Source organism: Pollicipes pollicipes, unplaced genomic scaffold (genome assembly GCF_011947565.3).
Source record: "Pollicipes pollicipes isolate AB1234 unplaced genomic scaffold, Ppol_2.1 Scaffold_3447;HRSCAF=4054_pilon_pilon_pilon, whole genome shotgun sequence".
NCBI classification, from domain to species: Eukaryota; Metazoa; Arthropoda; class Thecostraca; order Pollicipedomorpha; family Pollicipedidae; genus Pollicipes; species Pollicipes pollicipes.
This window is the reverse complement of record NW_023596297.1, coordinates 1,183,604-1,203,303: the sequence shown is the minus strand read 5'-3', so window position 1 is coordinate 1,203,303 and position 19,700 is coordinate 1,183,604. Positions and strand designations below refer to the sequence as shown.

At 52.1% G+C, this 19,700-nt stretch overlaps 1 protein-coding gene across 1 annotated transcript in view; it reads left to right on the top strand.

Annotated features, from left to right (window-relative positions):
- Positions 1-19,700, top strand: part of LOC119092053 (sodium bicarbonate transporter-like protein 11) — a 64,735-nt gene that overhangs the window by 29,556 nt on the left and 15,479 nt on the right. Inside the window, 3 exon segments of the mRNA XM_037215013.1 lie at positions 17,504-17,701; positions 18,200-18,274; positions 18,702-18,837. Of these exon segments, the coding sequence (XP_037070908.1) occupies positions 17,504-17,701; positions 18,200-18,274; positions 18,702-18,837 (409 nt within the window).

Here is a 19,700-nt window from a genome sequence, read left to right as displayed (position 1 = left end):
TGCGGCAGGCGCGCTGGTGCCGAGGGGTGCCGCCCGGGTGCGGCGGGCGCGCTGGTGCCGAGGAGTGCCGCCCGGGTGCGGTGGACGCGCTGGTGCCGAGGAGTGCCGCCCGGGTGCGGCGGGCGCGCTGGTGGCCGAGGAGTGCCGCCCGGGTGCGGTGGACGCGCTGGTGCCGAGGAGTGCCGCCCGGGTGCGGCGGGCGCGCTGGTGCCGAGGAGCGCCGCCCGGGTGCGGCGGGCGCTGGTGCCGAGGAGCGCCGCCCGGGTGCGGGCGGGCGCGGGTACCGGCTCTCCGCCCGGCTGTGTCGCCCCGGCCCGTCCGGCCGCCGGCCCGGCGTATTGATTGCTGTTCCGGAAGAATCCGTGCTCTCTGCTCTTGCGGCAGCTGCAGGCAGCCCTCGGCTCCGCGAGGCTGACATTTGGCTGGTGAGGCTGCTGCCCAACACTGGTGGGACAACTGGAGAAGACTCCAGTCTTTGATGGCATTGGATGAAAAGGATTTTGTCCTGCAGGAGGTCAGGATACGACTGCTGTTGCAGAAGCGTCTACACAAAACTGGTACGACACGACTTCTGCACGACATGAGATCCACGGTCAAAACTTCAACAGGCAAACTTTTGCGTAACGAAGCCTGCACGTGGCTGTTGGGGCTGCGCTTATGCGCCACAACATTGCTACGCGCAAAATGTTCAAACATAGTATTCCTACAGACAAACTGACTGTCGCCGAAGCCTTCATGTGACACCATGTCCACAGCAAAAACCAGACAAACCTTCCTCCACGGATAAAACTTTACCTTGGTGTTGCTTACTTCCACGAACACTTCTACGAAAAAACCTACACGATAAAGCTTAGCCGGACACATATTTTTCTAGGCATTACTGCTACGCAACAGTTAAACCCAAAAAAGCATTTATGGAAGCAATTACACTGGCAAAACATTTGCTGTCAAAAATCACGCGTGGTAAAGGCGCCGCTGACACGGCCTCTGTGCTGCGGTACCATGGCGGATGGTCGGACGCCGCTGTTCAGGCGCTCTGTGTACATACTTCCTGCATGGTTTTATGATGACTGTTGGATTGTTAAGCTTTTGCCGCGGGGCTCCACGTCAATATTGCTCGCACAAAGTGTGTGAAGTGTGCTAAGTAGTGCGCTCGTTAATATCACACGTCTTTGCTCCAATGATAAGCACACTAAATTATTTGCTTTAAGTGAGATGAATTGGCTGTAAAACGTATTCGTAGCCCTTATACGGGATTCGGATCTACGTATTCCGATGTTGATCTTGCCCTCGCTGCTTGCTGCGCTTGCACTTGTCAGCATAACCGGGTTTGAGCCTGTGTCATCTGCTAGTCTACGTAAACCTGTATAAAATATAAGTGGGGCGAGATGGCGAGGTTGCGACACAGATGCTTCAATGCGCTAGGCTCAAGCTGAAACTTGAAATCGGACGTTACCTAAAATGTACCTTGAAAATAAAGAGAATAAAATCACCACTTTACATGAAAAAGGATATCAGAAATATTATAGAGGTTCAAATGAATGGATAACTAACGATTTGTTCACGCCGCAAAAAGAGGAAAATAGTTCATTCATAAACAGTATCTTTAGAATGATGTGTGTATTACCAAATGAGTAGTGGTACTATCTGTAGAAGATTCTTTTCCTTTTCAAATAGTGTCTTTCTATGTAACTCTTATCGACGCAGCGTTCATTTCCGCCAAAAAGTTTAGTGAAACAAATTAACCGCCCTGCCCCATCTCGGCTAAAAACAGGGAGCTGTAGACATGCATTTCAACACGTTGCTATTTTCCACACTAACTGTCCTGAATTGGTCGAGCTTCCCGGCAGGGCGAGGGACAGCAAGCAGGCCGCCCATAGCCAGAAACTCCTCTCCACACAAAACAAGGTTATTAGGACGAAAGAAGCCTGAGAAGTCGATGCTGATCCTCCAAAACATGCGCCTGGTCGCCTTGCAACAGCAGGAGGGCGCCTGCTTGTGAACCGGTTGACGGGAGAAGAGCGGCGCGCGAAAGCTGACCCTGCCCGCTAATTGATCATCCTTACAAAGCTTGACAGGGCAGCAGTGCCTTTTTCTCGTTTCGGAAAAATATTTAAAGAGTGCATCTGCTGCCGGCCAGCCAGCAAGACTGCTGGACGCGCGGCACCCGATTGGCGGTGCACGAGGAAAACAGCATAGGTGCCTCCTCAAACCCTCGCCACGATGGTGCCACGTGGGAGCCGGGTCAGAAGGGGACGAGCAGAACCCTCCCGCCGTAATGCGGAATACAGCGAGCCGGCCTTGCACCGTTGCCGGCGACACAACGTCCGAGGTCTGCCCCCGGGGTACATCGAGGGCTGAGTGCTGGAAAAAGGGCGGGCCGGCCCGGCAACTTGTTGGATGAAGGGGTCATTCCAGCCAAAACTATTAGATTAGGAAGAAAACGAGGGTGTGCCGACCCAGCTAGAAGGAATCAGTAACTAATGAAGCATCGTGCAAAGGGCCGAAAGGGATGAATGAGAGGAAAGGTCTCTGGGGAGAACTCTGGAAGGAGAGTCCGCAGGGAGTCTGTGGAGGGAGTATTCGAGGCAAAAGGGGAGAGTAACGGCCTGGCACTGTGTCTCCCGGTCTGACACTGCGCCTCGGGGCGAGAGGTGTGATCCGATGATTAAGAAGGGAGGCGATACGTCACGCGGTTTTGACTCTGGACCCAGGTGTGGCTGTAAGCTCCTGAGGACAGAGAAGGAAAATCCGACCAGTGGGCAGATACGTGACTATGTATGAATGACTGTTAACACAGTAATAGGCTGCGTTTTAAGCGCTTAATGTTGAAGCGAGGCTGGAGGTGATTTAGCGAGGCGGCGACAGGGCATTTGCGCCCGGCGTGAGTGGACGTGTTGACCGAGGCCTGTGACGCATGCTTCAGCGCAGCGGCTCGTCCATTATCGTACCTACGCCCAGGCAATCTTGGTTTAGCCGCTGGGGCCCGCCATAAGGATCCAGGTCGTTTCGTTATGACCTTCAACGGCCATGTCTCGTGGCTGGGCGCAGCGTACGAGCAGCGTCCGCATATTCATGACAGTTTTCCTTGACTGGAACGTTAGTCTACGTGTCATCACGTCGCTTGGTATGTTTCTCGATTCTTTAAATTTTCCCCATGATTGGGAATAGTAGAACTCTCAGTCAAACACGGTCCAGCTTGCGTGCACTGGTTTTGCCTAGAAATACGCTTCTTCGCCTATTTCATTTGCTGCTTGATCCAGCTTGCAAAGCTTCAGCCAGACCAACAGATCCCTTTGTCGATTCGCATCCGGCTGCGCCTTTAACGAGGGACGAGTCGCGCAGTGACGGTGATGGCCGCGAGGAGTGATAAGCGCGGAACGCACCCGAGCAGCCCGCCTCGGTTATGGTCAGAACTGGGGAGCCAGACGACCGCAGTCCTGCTTCCACGCCGATGAGGGTTGAATGGGCAGCGCGATTCGAAGGCTCGGTTTCGTTGTTTTGTGGACGAGGCGACGGTCGACTCGTTGTGTTGTCTCTCCCACTTGAGCTCAAACGTGACGGCATGAAGAGGCGTCGTTGCCTGACCGGACGTACCAACCCACCAATACGTCGGTCACCGGCTGTGGCTCACACGTGTGTGTTGATGTCGGATGTGCCGGGCCTATACGCACCGAGTTGTGCGCATAATATCAACTGGCTCATATGCTGGCCAGTGAATTTCTCAGTACAAATTTGTCCTTGTGATGGATGCGTGAAAGCGGCAGTCGGCGACGCACAACACCAGCGGCAGCCGGGCAGTTATGCAGCGCGCGCACCCGACCGCAGAACTCCTCCCCCCCCCCCCCCACCCCATCCACCTCCCATCCCCACGGAGCGAGGGATCAACAGCGGCGCCAATGAGCAAACCCGGTAGTCAATCGATGAGACCGACCACCCGGGTAAGCGACACCGGATTTGAGTCCGGAGAAGTCTGAACTCCACAACCTGGCCATCATGCAGTGGTCGACCATCAGGCAACAGACCGAGGCGGGTCAGCTGGACATGGCGTGCCCGCGTAGTATCACTGTTCCCCGCGAAGATCGCGCCGGAACTTGGCACATATGTTCAGCTGTTCCTCACGAAGATTGCGCCGAGACTTGGCAGACGTGTTCAGCTGTTCTTCATGAAGATCGTGCCGGGACTTGGCACATATGTTCAGCTGTTCCTCACGAAGATCGTGCCAGAACTTGGCACATATGTTCAGCTGTTCTTCACGAAGATCGTGCCGGGGCTTAGCACATATGTTCAGCCGGATTTTCTTGCACCCCGCTCGGATTTCCAGCTCCAGGTCTTGTGACTTGGGGGCGACTCCTGATAGACTTGGTCTTTCAGATATTCTAGAGGAAAACCGTTGTGGATGTAAGTCCAGGAGCGCGCAGGTCAGGGAATCGGCGTCTTCTTGGAGGCAGCTAGGCCACAGAACTTGTCCTAATGTCATCGCAAAGCCACTCAAACCGTATGAGGAGGGGGAGGCGTGCTATCCAGCTGCGAACACTGGCGGTGTCAAGTCCCGACGCACTTCCGGCTTAGCTCCTCCTGACAAAACTGACAAAACTTAGCTCCTCCCTCTCAAAACCGATTGAGCACCGCATCGTTGACCTGCCGTGACCTTCATGGAATTTCCATGTTGGTCCTGAAAGAAGACGAGTCCGACAACATCCAGCTGAAGAGCGCCCACCAAAGAGCTATCTCCGACAGTGCAGAGGAGTTGCGAACATGTTTGCCGGTGGCGCCTGGCCAGAGTAGGAGCGGCCTGGCCGGTCAAACATGCCATGCAAATGTGCATTGTCGGAAAGCCGCTGGTGGTCGATGGAGATGCTAAAAGCAGCGCTCTTCTCCTTCAAGCAGGTGCACCGCTTCAACCTTTCTTCTTGATCATGCAAATTTAGTATCTGGTGAGCTTGCGTGGTGTAAGAGATGGGATCGAGTATTTCAGGTTGATGGGGGCGTCTGACCTTGAAATGTCAAGGTATTGTCCGAGGTAACGAGCCGAGGATTAAAGCTCACTGGTGCAGTCACGTGAGGCAATGTCGGGCACTTTCGAGCCCGAGACGGTATTGACACAGCTGGGATGGTCCTTGGTTCTGGCCGCTACATCTCCGTCCGTGAGCATGAATAACTTAGTTTTTTTTCTCTTCCGGGTAACGCGGCTTGGAAAGTGCCCCTTGCAGTGTGGCGTAGTCAGGGTGGGATGGTTGAAGAAGACAAATTTGAACAGTTTGCCTTTTTTGCTCCATGTTGATCCAGGACATAATGCAGAGTGCAGAGACCGGCAACGGCAAACTACGCGCATTTTCTTTCACCTGATGTGTAAAGTGTAAATCACATTTTGTGACGACCACTTTTCGCCAGGAAAATAATATGATCCTTTGTATAGAACATTTTAACCAACAACAACAAAATGCGGGCAAGCTCCTCTCTCCCGGCTTCCGGCCGCGTCCCGGCGTCCCTGTCCCTATCTCGAGGGAGTCGCTGGAACCCCCGAGTGGCGTGCGAGCGATCGGCCATGAACCGGCTGGTGCGAGGCGACCGCGGTGTTTGCATCGCGCCGATCACGGCCTGGCCACGTGCGACGCTCCGGCCGGGGAAAGCCTGCCATTGCCGCTGCCTGTCCATTGTCCACTACCTCCCGCCGGCATGTCTAAGCCTACTGACGCCCTTGACTGCCTCCCAGCCTCGTTGGACTGGGAGACTCACCCCGCGTAAGTCGAGGAGCGGACGAAGCTCGGTCAGTCAGAGCTCCTTCCCTGATCCGAGCCAGACAAGGTGTCGCGCCGCTTGTCCGCTGTCAGCACGACGCCAGGCGCTGACGGCCTGCGCTATGTTGCGTGGTGGGTCCTCGGCTCGCAAGCCCTCCTGCTAATATACGCGTACAATCCCTGTATGAAGGGGGGGGGGGGGTTGTTGACGCGCGTGAAGATTTAACTGATTTGTTTTCAAACCTGGTGTGGTGCGTTCGGGGTAAAAACAACAAGACATGCATGCAATTTACTAGTCGAAATAAGTAAAGCTCATCCTTGCCAGTCAGCCTCGTGAAATAATGAAGCAAATTAACCCTCACCCTGATGGGGTAAGCAGGTCTTGTTTTGCCACATGACACTTTTGCAAGAGATCTGAACGGTATAGGGTATCCTTTTGATGTTATTCTAAGATGGTACAGCGCTTGTGCAATGTAAGGTATTGTAAAAAGCTTTCTTTTCTGATTTGAAGGTTTCGATTCTGTGGGCAAGGTCCATGATCGAAAAGATACAACTTAACGAACATCGCGTGCATAGCCATTGTAAGTAGGTGATCTCAGTTCCCTTCGTCATTCTGTTGCTTGCAGTCTGGACTGAAAATGCATATTCATTTCGGGGAGCTTCCACTGAGAAAAAGGTAGTCCAATTAGGAGAGGCCCGCTCTGGGGCGCATTTTCGTGGATAGATTAAACCATTTCCTCTCTTCAACGTCCGCAATTTATGTTTTTAATTACGTCCCTGCTTTCAGTGCTTTAGCATACTTCAGTTTTCCAGGGTGCTCTAGAAATTTTGGTTCATCTCAGCTCAACGACCTAGACGGGATTTATATAGATTACTGATGACGTTATTTTTAAAAGCGAGCAAAACGTTGTGAAATTAAACATTCGTTAGAAATACGTGACAGTAAGATCGCGCTTTTGTCTGCCTAACGTTTCCAGTCGCACAACAGTGCTAATGCCTGATGTTTGTTCGTAGGAGTCCTTCTCAGTAAATGTATTGCCGTGCGGAAGCCCGGCCTGCAGCAGTTTTGTCGCAGCGGAGTTATGTCGCGAGACGTTTTGACTGTAGGACTCGCGACGTGAAAGCCGTGTCGGCAGCAGTTCTGTGCACAGCAGTTTGGACGTGGAGCCTTTGCTGGGCATTGGTATATTCCTGGAGAGGATTCGGCCCAGCCGTGCAGGCACTGCTGGTGTCTGAGGGAGAGCATCCCGCCCATCGGCTGAGGCACCGGTGGAGAGGACAGAATCCATCAATCCATCGGGGGTGGTACGCCTTGTACCTGTATACTGTGTGTTTACTTTGTGCTGTGCTGTACTCTGTACAGAGCTCTACCGAAACGTGCTGGAATGGCTGTTGAAGGATATCTAGCAGTAGTGATGTGCCGGTGATGGTTACAGAGGATGCTCTCCAAAAGGGGTTGAAATAATGGCTGCATCTGCAGTAGCACCTCGTCGGGGACATTTTTATAATTACATATTCAGTGATCGTGATACTTCCGTGGATAACTGTGCTCATCGGAGCCAGTCCGGCTGCTGAGTATCATGTCCCGTGAGGGAAATACCGTGAATGCCGGAAACCGTTCAGTTCCGCTTACAGGAGAAAACTATTGCGAAGTGTGCGGGAAGCGGACACGCGACTAGCATATCACTTACTTCTGGAAAGGCATCATTGCTCCTGCGGCGTTGCATAGTCATAGATATATTTGAAAAATCGTTCCTGCATCGGCATCTTTGAGCCAGTAACCGCGCTCCTGCTTTACGAGTAATTTCATATGATTTATCACCGTCAGTGCAGCGTGCGTAGTTACAATCCGGTGATACGATTCCGTGTTCAATCTAAGCTTTTACACATATCTGATGTAACGATGGTGCTACTACTACGGTGTTTAACGCAATGCCTAGCTAGATGTCTTGTCGGCATGCTTTGAACCTTGCCTTTATCAATGACTTTATCGGCATCGTATCAAACAATGCATCCATCGGCATATTTTAGGCGTTTGGTAACCACAAACCAGTAAACGCCCGGCTTGCAACAAAAATAGAAACTATTCGTTAAAGAATATACGCTAGTTGCGTTTTATCGCATAAGTCAGGCTTTTGAAAGCTTTTAGATTAAAGACCATTTGAGCTTAAGTTAATGGTCGTGTCGAACGTGACCTAGCTGAGCTCTAGTTCTAAAACTCGGCTATTTCCAAAGTCTGATTTAAGGTTTGCCAAATCTTACATTCTGGTTGTTTTTTAAGGAAACGGAGGGAATTGGGCACATACGAAAGGTGGGGTTCTCATCACAAACAACTACCACCAAACTGCGAAAGTTTGACCTGTTGTTCTGCACTTTTTTGCGAACGAACATTTGAAATGAAATATCGAGCAGTACTACCAGGTGCCTGGAATATCCATTATCATTGGCTCTTGCGGCTAGTTTTTGCCATTAATAATGCTCTCTTCATTTTACTACGTTTGAGAGCTCGCTACCTTTTATCAAGATTGATTCAATTCAGTTAAATTCAGTCAAATTGAATTGGGTAGAAAGCTGTTATCCAAATGCTGGACTGAGTAATGGAAGGGCGATAGCGACTTTATAACCACCATATAAACATTCTTATCAGTTAAATACAGGGGTGTAGGGGCATTGTTCATGACACCCTTAGCCATGCAAATATATATATATATATATATATATATATATATATATATATATATATATATATATATATATATATATATATATATGTGTGTGTGTGTGTGTGTGTGTGTGTGTGTGTGTGTGTGTGTGTGTATGTGGGTGTGTGGGTGTGGGTGTGTGGGTGTGGGTGGGTGTGGGGTGTGGTGTGTGTGTGTGTGTGTGTGTGTGTGTGTGTGTGTGTGTGTGTGTGTGTGTGTGTGTGTGTGTGTGTGTGTGTGTGTGTGTGTGTGTGTGTGTGTGTGTGTGTGTGTGTGTGTGTATGTGTGTGGGTGTGGGTGTCTATAACAGCCCTTTTCTGTTAAAAGTATACCAGTGTCTATAGGTTATCTTATTTCATTGTATCTTCTGCCGGCTTCAGTATCTTTAAATGTGGAACATCCCTTTTAAAGACTTTGATGCTGAGATCGTAGCATGGGAATAGGATGACCTCAAAATCGACCGAAATCGAAGCTTATCGGGTAAACTACTCGGGCTTCAAATATTGGTGACATTTATCGTCATTTCACGGGATATCCTATGCATATCTGGTGCGTGAGGATTCAGAATCCTGGCGGCTTGAGGCCTGTTTTAGAGTGCCTAAGTACACAGAGGGACCATCGTTTTCACGACTCCTACACTTCAAGGCGACCACCCACGGATGTTCATTGTATTCTGTTGAGTGTGCCACTGCCCCCCCCCCCCCCCCAATGCTTGCTTGGCCTCCCCCTTCCATCTCAACGGTGAGTTCACGGTGGTATGAAAATGAAATGTTAGAGTCACATCATTTCTAAAAAAGGTTTCTACCAATTATTTCGCAAGTGAAAGGAACAAAGAAATTGGAAACCGCGATGTCATTTTCAGTTGGGTGCAGCGGGCTGAGCTGGGCACACTGTTCAGCTCCGCGCTCGTACCGTGTTCACTTGAGCATTCTCTTTTGTTACTGAGTAATGCATGCTTTAAGCACACGATTATATGTCTTGTCGACTCTGATATAGCTTTGTGCCATTGTTTGAGTGATTTGGAATTATTCGTTGATGTTTTTTAGATCCAAGGACTGCAGAAAGTTGCGCTATTTTGCCGCGATACGATTCGTTTTCTCATCTGAACTTGAAAAAAGCAAACCGGCCAAATTTTGACAAGCAAAAACGTGAAGAAATTTGTAGCCGACAACGCCCCAAAGAACCCTTGAAATGTGCCGGCTTCCAATTCGAAGTGAGCCATCGATGGAGCAATTACGAAAACTTGACGATCGACACCAGATGACTAAACCGATAGCAACAGCCGTCCGACAATGACCGCCAGAACAGCACTAGCTGTGTCGAACATGCCTAACGCGAACGCTGCGCTGCAGCCTGCAGCCCGCCCTGTGGCTACGAGCCGGGGGTATCTGTAGCAGCCTTGGATAGTCGCGCACATCCACTTACTCTCTTCACGCTCAAAGCCGTACGCGTCCAACAAAGTCTGAAGCCATGTAACATTGACCCTGCGCCGATTAACGAAATCTGGCTTCTGAGTATGGAACTATGTCAGTGTAGTTTAGCTTTAGCGTTTGACTCATAGCTTTTATTTCTCAGTTATTCGATTACTAGTCTCATTTCCGCAATGACTACCAACTATGTCTAACTTCTTGCATTATGTGGCGCGGGACGTAATTTATGACAGAACATTCGATCCTCTTATTCCTTTTGTCTCTTTATCCTCAATCTTCGCAACGCCCCGCTTATCCGGGGCAGGTTGTATGCGCCAGCCACGAGTGGGCCGGGAGGCCCCTGGAAATGGGGACCCCGACCGGGCGGCCAGCGCACATTTCTTGGGGTCCCTGCGCGGCCTTAAGCTCGGTGGTTAGCCCCCCACGTGCATGCACTCCTGCCCCATCGTTATCCATTCTCCTTCATTCTATAATCCTGAAATGATCATTTCTGCTCGAACGGGCCCTAATCCAAACAGCCAAATAACCGATCGTGTTTGAAACTTGCATAGCTTGCTCAATATTAAACGAGGGTTAATTGAATTACTAGAGTTGGAAATCGTGCATACGGACGCCAGATTTGATTGAATTGGGAACAATATTCTTCTCGGCATTGAACGCTGCAAGGCTAAAGGGGTGGCTGGATTTGAATGACGTTGCATTCGTGCCGTGCATGCCGGAATGACCCTGAAATAGACTGCGCAAAATAGTCTAAATGATTTTGCAGACATAAAGCTCAGAAAATGAAGGGTTTCAGACGTCAAGAGGCAAAGGCTTTAAACTGGTCCGGGCGATCTTCAAAATTACCATTTTGGTCCAAAACCTCATACAAAAGTGAAACACTCTGTTGTGTGAACGGGCTAAAAGTCATTTTAATGCTCTTTTGAACCATGCATCCAACAGATGTGAGGAAACAAGGGAGCACAGGGCCAATGCAATGCAACTAGCGTCTTAACTGCTAATACAGTAGGTCCTAAATGCATCTATATCGTCCCATATCATCATCTTCATATATCGTCGTTATCACTGGCACATCGAAAATGGAAGTCTCTCCTGGTGATCAAAATAAGTTTGGAACCGACACAATTTTTGTGTTCATCATTTCAATTTTGACATCAGGAACACGAATCAAAGTGACTAAAAACCGGGAAGAAAACAGGATTAGAGGGAAGGTTAGGTCAACCCGATTTTCTCAGCCCTCCCCCCCCCCAACCAATTTTGGAAAGTGACACCCCCTGCATACGCCCTTGTTCAGGAGCTACCTGTGTGAAGCAAATTACATAAAAAAGCTTTGGGCCTGCGTGCTCGCGATCTTAGTGGCAAGAACACCGATGGCCGGTTGTAAATATCACGTGCAAAGTTTTGGGATGTCCGCCGAAGAGATAAAGCGTGCAAGCATCAAGAAAAGGGACATCTTATATTTGTTTGTCTGGCTCCAACACCAGATTCTGACGCCCGTTTGCGTCGCTGTCAATTCTAATTGTTTCTATTATAAATAAATAAACTGTGCTGGCGCAACATGCACCCGGGCCATCTTCCAAACGCAAGAATTGGCATAATAAAGCGTTCAAGGGTCCTTTCGTTCAGAAACGTTACCGTTTTCGTCCAGTCACCGGCCACCGGCTGCTATCAGCAAGCAAGCCGAGCTGACCGACTACCAACAAGGGGACCAACGCCGCGCGGGCTACGGGGACTGCAACGCCGGGCATCAGGGCTTTGTTCCACTGCTTGAGAGGTCGCGCGGTCAAAGCCCCGTTATGTTATTCTTCCACTTCTCATTTCTGTAACGAGGTCAATCTACCTAGACGAACACGGTCGCTGAGGAGCCAGCTCAACCACCAAGGCTTTTACAATCGACCTGCGGCGCGCGTCACATGAACATCATGGTCGTTTCATTTGTTATGCATTCGAACTGAAGCGGGTTAGGGACACTCGCCCTTCAATGGCAACACAGCTTGGAACAGTGTCTCCCAGAAGCATAGCTGGCTCGCAATGCGTGATTTATGAAGTGAGAGGAGAAAGGTATTCTCAATAGGAGGGCATGTTCTTAGGCGTTTTGGGGGAAAGGTTGAGAATCCGCTCTTATGCGCATATGAGTGCTTATGTCTTGGTTTAAATGAATCGAAATGCACTTGTCTTATCGATAAATTTTCAGCGTCTCGAGAAGCTTCATGAAAACGGAATGCAATGCCAGATATATCGTGGGCATGTTTGTTGTGAATACATAAGTACAAACATCAAATTTCCTAAGAGCACGGAATGGTAAACTGTGCGCATCTTTTACCTTTTAGCACGCAAGAGAGGTGCAGCTGCACCTCTTCATCTGAACAGAATAAGTACGCTTATGCAAGGCTGATGCAAACTGTCAGGCTTCCTTAAGTCATTGACTTGGCTGCGCATATCAGCTAACATATATGTAGTGAGTATGATTTATGTATGCTATGGTGGATAGCCAAAAAAAACAAAACAAATAAATTGACTGAATCCGGGAAGATTTTTGTACCTGTCCCCCTTTTGGCGACTTCCAAGACCATGCTCACTCCAACACATTGTGGGAAATCAACACCCATGTCACCACCTTCAGTTAAGCACGAATATGATACCTTTCCCATTCACAAATATATCATCCCCTTTGACATCATCATAGAATCATGACTCCCCTTATATCGCATAATAAGATGGAAACGACCACTCAAGCCACAGTTACTTTTTGTCATGGCATATTACGAATTGGTAGTAAATCCACGTAAATTTGTAGTTTAAAATTGCTTTGAAAACTTAATCTAAGCTTTGCTTAACTGAGGCAACGCTGACTGTTTTTACATTTTAATTCGTGATATACTTTTCCTCATCGAATCGCTCCCTGCAGAAACAACATCATAAGCAGATGTAATTCCACAGTCAACGGAGCGTTCACTGGGGTTTTCTGTTCCCGACAACCAGGAATGAGGCCGCCTCACACCGGAGACCAACGCTGAAATCCCGGTGCTGAACCACCACCACCGTCGCCGCCGAAAACCACGTCACAACGTCCGGTCAGACGCAGCGGGCGTTGCTAGGGCCCGCACGAGGACCTGGCTCGATTCGCCGCGGGGGCGGAGCGGTGTCGAAGGCGAGCCGCCGCCGTGCCCGCCCGGGACCCCCGCCTGCGGCGGCCGCCGCCCGCGCCGCTCCAATTGAGACTATCGATCACGGCTGAGAAGTGTGGGGACTGGGTTACGGTCGGCTCGGGCTCCGGCCAGGCTCCGGCGCCTCGGCCGATGCAGGCGGCGCTGAGCGTACTTACCAGGCACGGCAGATGGGAGGGTCAGTATGGGACACTCCTCTCTCTCTCTCTCTCTCTCTCTCTCTCTCTCTCTCTCTCTCTCTCTCTCTCTCTCTCTCTCTCTCTCTCTCTCTCTCTCTCTCTCTCGCGAGCTGTCTGTGCGCTGTTGGATGCCAGTGGCCGCCCGCTATGCAGAGAGAATGACGAGGGGGGGGATTTCGGTGATTTCCATGCTGCAGATTCGTGGAGGAATGTAGAAGCCGGGTGGGACCAATATATTAATGAATATATATTAAGATAGCTGGCTGGATTCCCTAGCACATTCAAGTAGTCTTGATTTTTAGTCTCATCAGAAGCGATTTTAAGGCAAATACGGGCTTTGTTACAGAGCAGAACAGCATGCTTCGGAAATTGCTGTGGCCCGGAAGTCACGAAATTTGCATACAGTGATCGGTATGCATATCAGCCGTGGGTGTCATGCGGGGTTTCATAAGCCTCAGAGTTCACAACTTTACTTCATTGCATGTATTTCTACAGCCACTTTTCGCTAAATCCCACTAGCTGAAAGAATTCATCAAGTGGTGAGTGAACAGCTCCCATGCTCGTGATGAGTGGGGTTTGTGCGGTGTATGGGCCCCTCGGGTGTCATTACCGCTGGAATCGACGCCCGGGTGGCGCGAAGGCTTATCCTAACGAATGTACAGACTGACCGGTGTGGGCCTCAATGGGCTAATGATAGAGCCTGAGAAAATAGCATGATTTGCCATGGGTCGTGAATCTGAAATCTGGCCATATCAGACAGCGAGGTGAGCAAGCTGACATCAGTGAAATGTGGCCACATCAGACAGCGAGGTAAGCAAGCTGACATCAGTGAAATGTGGCCGGGTGAATGAGCTCGTCGCCATGACATTATAGCTTGGCTGGGGTTGTTAGAGACAGTGCGCTCATTTACTCCCGCTGTCTGTAAGGAGTTTCACTAGTCATTGGTTCAGTACTCCGTTAATGCCGCATGGCGAATTTGAACTCGGCATCCACGATCTCTGCTGCTTCATGTCAACATCGAATCGCGTGATTTTGGTAGGTGTTCTCAGCGTGGCATGCTGGCTGCCGGAGCACAGCCGTGTGGCGTTCTCTGGAAGCCTCTCAGGACGTTCGTTCTCAACAGCCCGACCCTCGATGCGAGAATTGCTCACGCAAAAGACTACGTTGTCTGTCGCCCGGAGTAAAAAGTGATGACGGATGGAAATGCGTCAAGTGACCACAGGCTCCCAATCTGTGACAGGCGTTCTCTGTGGCCCATGTTATATCGGTCCCCGCCCTCCCCTAGTCTGCCCAGCATCTGTCCACTACGAGTGTGCAATTCCCTCAGGAGTTGGAACAACACAGTAGGTATGTGCATTCATGCATTCAGGCGCATGAGCTAAACCGATACACGGCTGGAATGTCGATAGGGCCACGCCTGCTAAGCAGCGAACCAGAATCTGATTGAACGGGCTTAACAGAGCAGAATGCGCCGACGAGGTACGGCGGCTGAAGAGCGGAAGGACCACTCTTCTTTTAGTTTTCCATCCTGGGCTGGAAATTCACACCAACCGCGTACCAGACGATCAGATCGTTGTCACATCCCCCGACACCAGACGTTGGGCCCCGACCGAGCCCGGGTCGACGTCCCCGGGGGCCGGGGTCAACAGTCCGGGTCAGCCTCTAGTCAGCAGTCCTCACGCACATGCTTTGGCGGCCGCCGGGCGCGCCACCGAGCGAGCGAGGAGCTGGCTTGTCGGCTGAAGAAGTCAGCGGAACCTAGAGGTCAGCGTGACGCGAACCCCTTCAACGGTGCGAGCCAGTGGCTGCGTGGACAGTCGGACACGCCGCTGAAGGCATCCATGCCGGGATCTGGGTACCCATGCCTGGATCCGGATATCCATGCCTGAATCCTGCCATTATCAGCGCATGTTGTGGACCGTCCGACGCATCGTTAGTGGGTTTCAGAGACCCTTCGACATTTCATCAGCTTGTGCCGTGGATAGCCTGACACATCGTCGGTGGGTGTTAAGGACCAGCTCACATTTCATCGGCGGGTGCCGGGGGCCGTATGGCACTTCATCGGCGGGTGTCCGGACCTTCTGAATCCTAAGCCGGTGAGTGTCCGGACGATCTGACACTTTCGGCGTGTGTCCGGACCACCCGGCACTTAACCAGCGTGTGCCCCGGACCTCCTGATACTTCGTCGGTATGTGCCCGGACCACCTGACACTTCCAGCGGCGTGTGTCAGGACCTGCCGCGCTGGGCCAGTCCGGCGGTGCGTGGCGGTCAGCCGGCGGCGGGTGGCGAGGCCGACCCGTCCGGCTCATTCTAATCCATTTTGTCGGCCATGATGGATGCACCCAATCTCGGCTGGATGTCGCATGGATATGGTGTCGTTTATCATTGCTGCTGAATACAGGACGAGGCGGATCGGAACCGCTGAGACACGTGCGTCTGGCTCTGGATATGTGCTGAGTTTCCCGACGGCGTCACGACGCTCGACAAAACTCGCCGTGTCTAATGCCGCCAGCAGAATGAGATGTTTGATATTGGCAGAGGCGGACTCGAAATGCGCAGTTGATCTGGGTTAACAGTGCAGCGTGCTCTTGTTTCACTGCAACATTCATCGAATCGACCGTCGCCCTCGTGGGCGGCCCTCGTCGCCAATTTGGAGTCAGGTCACGGGCGCTCAACTGTCGCGCGCGCTTGTGACCGGCTGCGTTTCCGCGCGGCTGACTGCCTCGTCGCTGGCTCTGGCCAGGGGCTGGCTGCCAGTCCATTCGCGGTGGGGACCACCGTCACAGTTGATCCATGTCACCGCATCCGGCTGACATGGAGCGCATGTCGAGCCGACCAAATCTCATTCTCACCGTCCGGCGCCGCGGCGCCGCGACAAGCCCAGCGATGCCGTCGGCGCCGTCAGCCGGCGCGAACGAGCGGCCGCTTCGTCGACACGGCGCCGCCCCGAGGCGCACCGACCGCACGCCGCCGCGGTCGGCGAGGTCTTCACGGGGCAGACGGACGCTGCCCTCGCGCCCCGTCTGCAGCTGTCACCTCGGGCGGCCGTGGGCCAGCGTCGACGGCCTGTCGTCTGCGGCCGCAGCCTCCTGGGCTCCCCTAGCGTGAGCGCTGTCGCGCTGGGTCCTGCGGCGCCAGCGTGGTGACGTCGGTCTCGTCGCATCACCACGCGGAGCGAGCAAATGTTGAGTGCCAGCTGCCTCCATATCCGGAGGAGCGGGCGGCCAGAGTGTGGCGCCGCGGTCTCGCGCGCACGCGAGGGCGCAAGCCGGCTGGCTCCAGCTGGCTACCGGTGGCCCGCCTACCACCGGCACCCTCTATCTCGTGGACAGTCTGCCTGCCCCCGTGGCAGCGCCGGCCTCCGACCAGCTCGCGGGAGGGGAGAGGGCAGCCGGATGGGCTCTGGTTGCCGAGGATCACCGTCGGCTGGGCGATGGGCTCACTCCTCTTGATGGCGACAGTTGGGTCCGAGGTTATGTGTCGGACGTCAGCTGAGGCCGCGAGATAGTCCTCGGCCTGCGTTTTGACGCTGGCTGCCGTGGGGAGGGGGCTGGTGCAGGTCACAGCTCGCTCGCCTGGCCTCGTTCTGTACGAGGCGTACCTGCCAGAATGGGTGGCGATGTGTGATGTTGCCTCGTTTGCTGATTTGTACTGGTCTAATCGGTACTACTCAGCGTTCGTATTTTAGCGGGTTCGTGAGAGCTTTTAAAACCCACCGACCGTCCCAACACGGGCGATTCGCTGTTTTTTTTTTTCTCTGCACCCAGTCATCATTAGCCAACTATCACCTTTCTGTTAACATTTGATGCACTGCTGGCGGAATCCGGATCATAATAGAGTCAGATTGACGCCAACAAATGGCATGAACTTAACCAGGGCCCAGAGCCTTTAGTTATGCAATGAGCTCATTAACCGGGTCACGAGCGATCTTCGCACAAACGACATATTTGTTTCATCGGATTACATGAGAAAACCACGCGAGAACGGGAATGAAAAATATAATAGTTTTGCCCATGCGTTCGTGCATTGATGCTTCAGTCCAGGTAGAAATACGCCATGATTTACTCCAAAGCAGTAAACTGGGCTCAACTAAAACGGTTGCATTTCATGGGCTGTGTTTCCCTTAACGTTATGTCCATGGTAGCTGCACATTGGCAACACGGTTGGCAACGTTAAACGTTTCTTTTGTTAAAATGCTGACAGCTAGTGGATTCCTGCTAGCGAAACTGTACCCGCCGAAGACGCAAACCGAATCGCCTTTAACCGTCCATACATATTCCCAGAAAGGCACCAAAAACGCGCTGGAGACGGCGCGGACCTTCGCCACCATCATCGCCGACCTGGACGTGCGGCAGCGGCTGCTGGAGGCGCACGCCGAGCACGAGTTCCTGCAGCTGGTGGTCAAGCAGAGCCAGATGATGCTGTCCGAGGGCATGGTGATCGCTATGCCAGCTGACGGCGGGACGCAGCAGCCGGCCCAGGCGAGTCCTGCCCCGGCTGTGCGATGAGCACATGTACGCAACGTGTTGTTAAGGGTGAATTAGACTTGCTGTTTGGCGGGGACGGATTTGGACATCTGACTTGCGCGGATAGACAGGCTCAGTGGCTGGTATCTACGGCGTTGGGGCGCTCAAACGGCGACACTCGCAATGTTCGGCCTCGAGGCACGGAAACACCAAGGCCTCGGACAGTCTAAAGACGAATGGGAACAACGGCGCGCCGTCTGCCGGACCGGACCGCTGTGAACAGCACCAGCTGTGCTGTGATCGATCCTGGCTTGTCAGCGTGCTGTGTCGAAAGTACATGTCGAGCCCGTTTGAGGTTACCGGAGTCTGCCCGTTTCTGGTGTTGTTCGACACGGTTCAGACTTACAAGTACCCAATGCTCGCCAAAGTTTGCTGGGGCCTGCGCCCCGCCGAACCCGGCCGCGAGTTCGCCCTCGGCGCGAAACGCAAATGTGAGTGCAGCTCTGCCGCCAGGAGAGGGAGAAGCTGTGTTCGATCGGACGCGGTCTGAAGGACGACCTGCGCCGCCGGTCAGCCTGCTACGTTCAGGTACGCCGCGTCACGAGTGTCGCTCTCTCGAGGCTCGCGCTCTGTGCCTGGCCACTCTAGGCTTCGCAGCAGGTCAGAACCCTCTTGCATGGGATGGGGCGGGCGGTGACGTGTCGGGAGCCGCGTTGCTTGCTTTATTTCTGCTGTGAAATATAGCTAAATGGCTATCTACTACTTAGCTAGAATGTTTTACGCGGCTATTTAGGGGAAAAGTGGGCGAGGGTGGGGTCGTGGATCTTGTGGTTTACTGTGAATAATGCTTAAGCCACATTTTAACATGGTCCTTGCACGTTTCAATCTTGCAATTTATACTTTGGCATCCTTGTCATCGCTATGTTCATCTTGATAGCGCTAGATTGGCAACCCACTCACTGCTCTAGCTGTGCTTGGTTTTGTATGGTGGATTGATGCCGGTCTGTTTTAACAGGATTTCGTGGATGGCTTTGTTGGCAATAAGACTCTACAAAAGACGATATCTACCACTTTCTTCTTATACTTCGCCTGCATCCTCCCTGCCATAGCTTTTGGCATTCTTAATGATCATAACACAGACGGCAAAATAGGTGAGAACCTACCAAGTGTTCATGATTGCCTGTCTTGCTCAGCCTGTGTCCATACCTTGTTGTTCACTAATGCCATTGTGAGTGTGCGACAACTAGAATTGACACATGTTTGGGGCTCCGGTACCATGTCATGTGCGGCTGATGTCATGTAATGTCCGGCTCATGTCTTGTCATGTCATGTGACCGTGGTTGTACATTCGCATGTTTCGCCCTGTTTTGTTTTTATTTTTGGTTTGTTTCTGAATGGATCTTCATAACGTGTTTTAATTTGGACGCATTGTATTGGCTTGTTTTGGGAGGGCTGCGGCTCGCTAATCAATTGTCGCAATGAGTCGCCTGTCTACTACAATGCAGTGTTGCGGTGCATGGTTTTGGTTCGCAGACCATGGTCTTACGGACGCAGTAGCTGAGGAGATTCGCAGTCGACCTGTTCGTGCTAAGGTGGAGATCACGAGGACTGTGAGATGCAAGAGCGGTCTGCTCGGTTTGGGCATTGGTCTGGAATCCGACGGCGTCCCATCTGGCTTCGGCAATGTCCAGCACTTGCTGCACGAGTGTCCGGTCCAAGTTGCAGGAGTGTGCAGTCCTCGCTACGGGAGCGTCAAGTCCAGACAGTAGGAGTTCTCAGTCCAGGCTGCTGGAGTACCCAGTCCGGCTGTATGAATTGTCAGTCCAAGCCGCAGGGGTGTCCTATCTCGGGTGCAGCAAAGTTTCTGCTCACACATATAAGGCCTGCTAGGGCTTCAGGAGTATCCAGTCCGGGTCGCAGCATCGCTTTGCTCGGGCTGCAGAAGCTGATCGGCTTGGGCGGCCGGAGTCTGGGATGCGGAGGTTTGCGATGCATGTCTAGATTGATGCGAAAG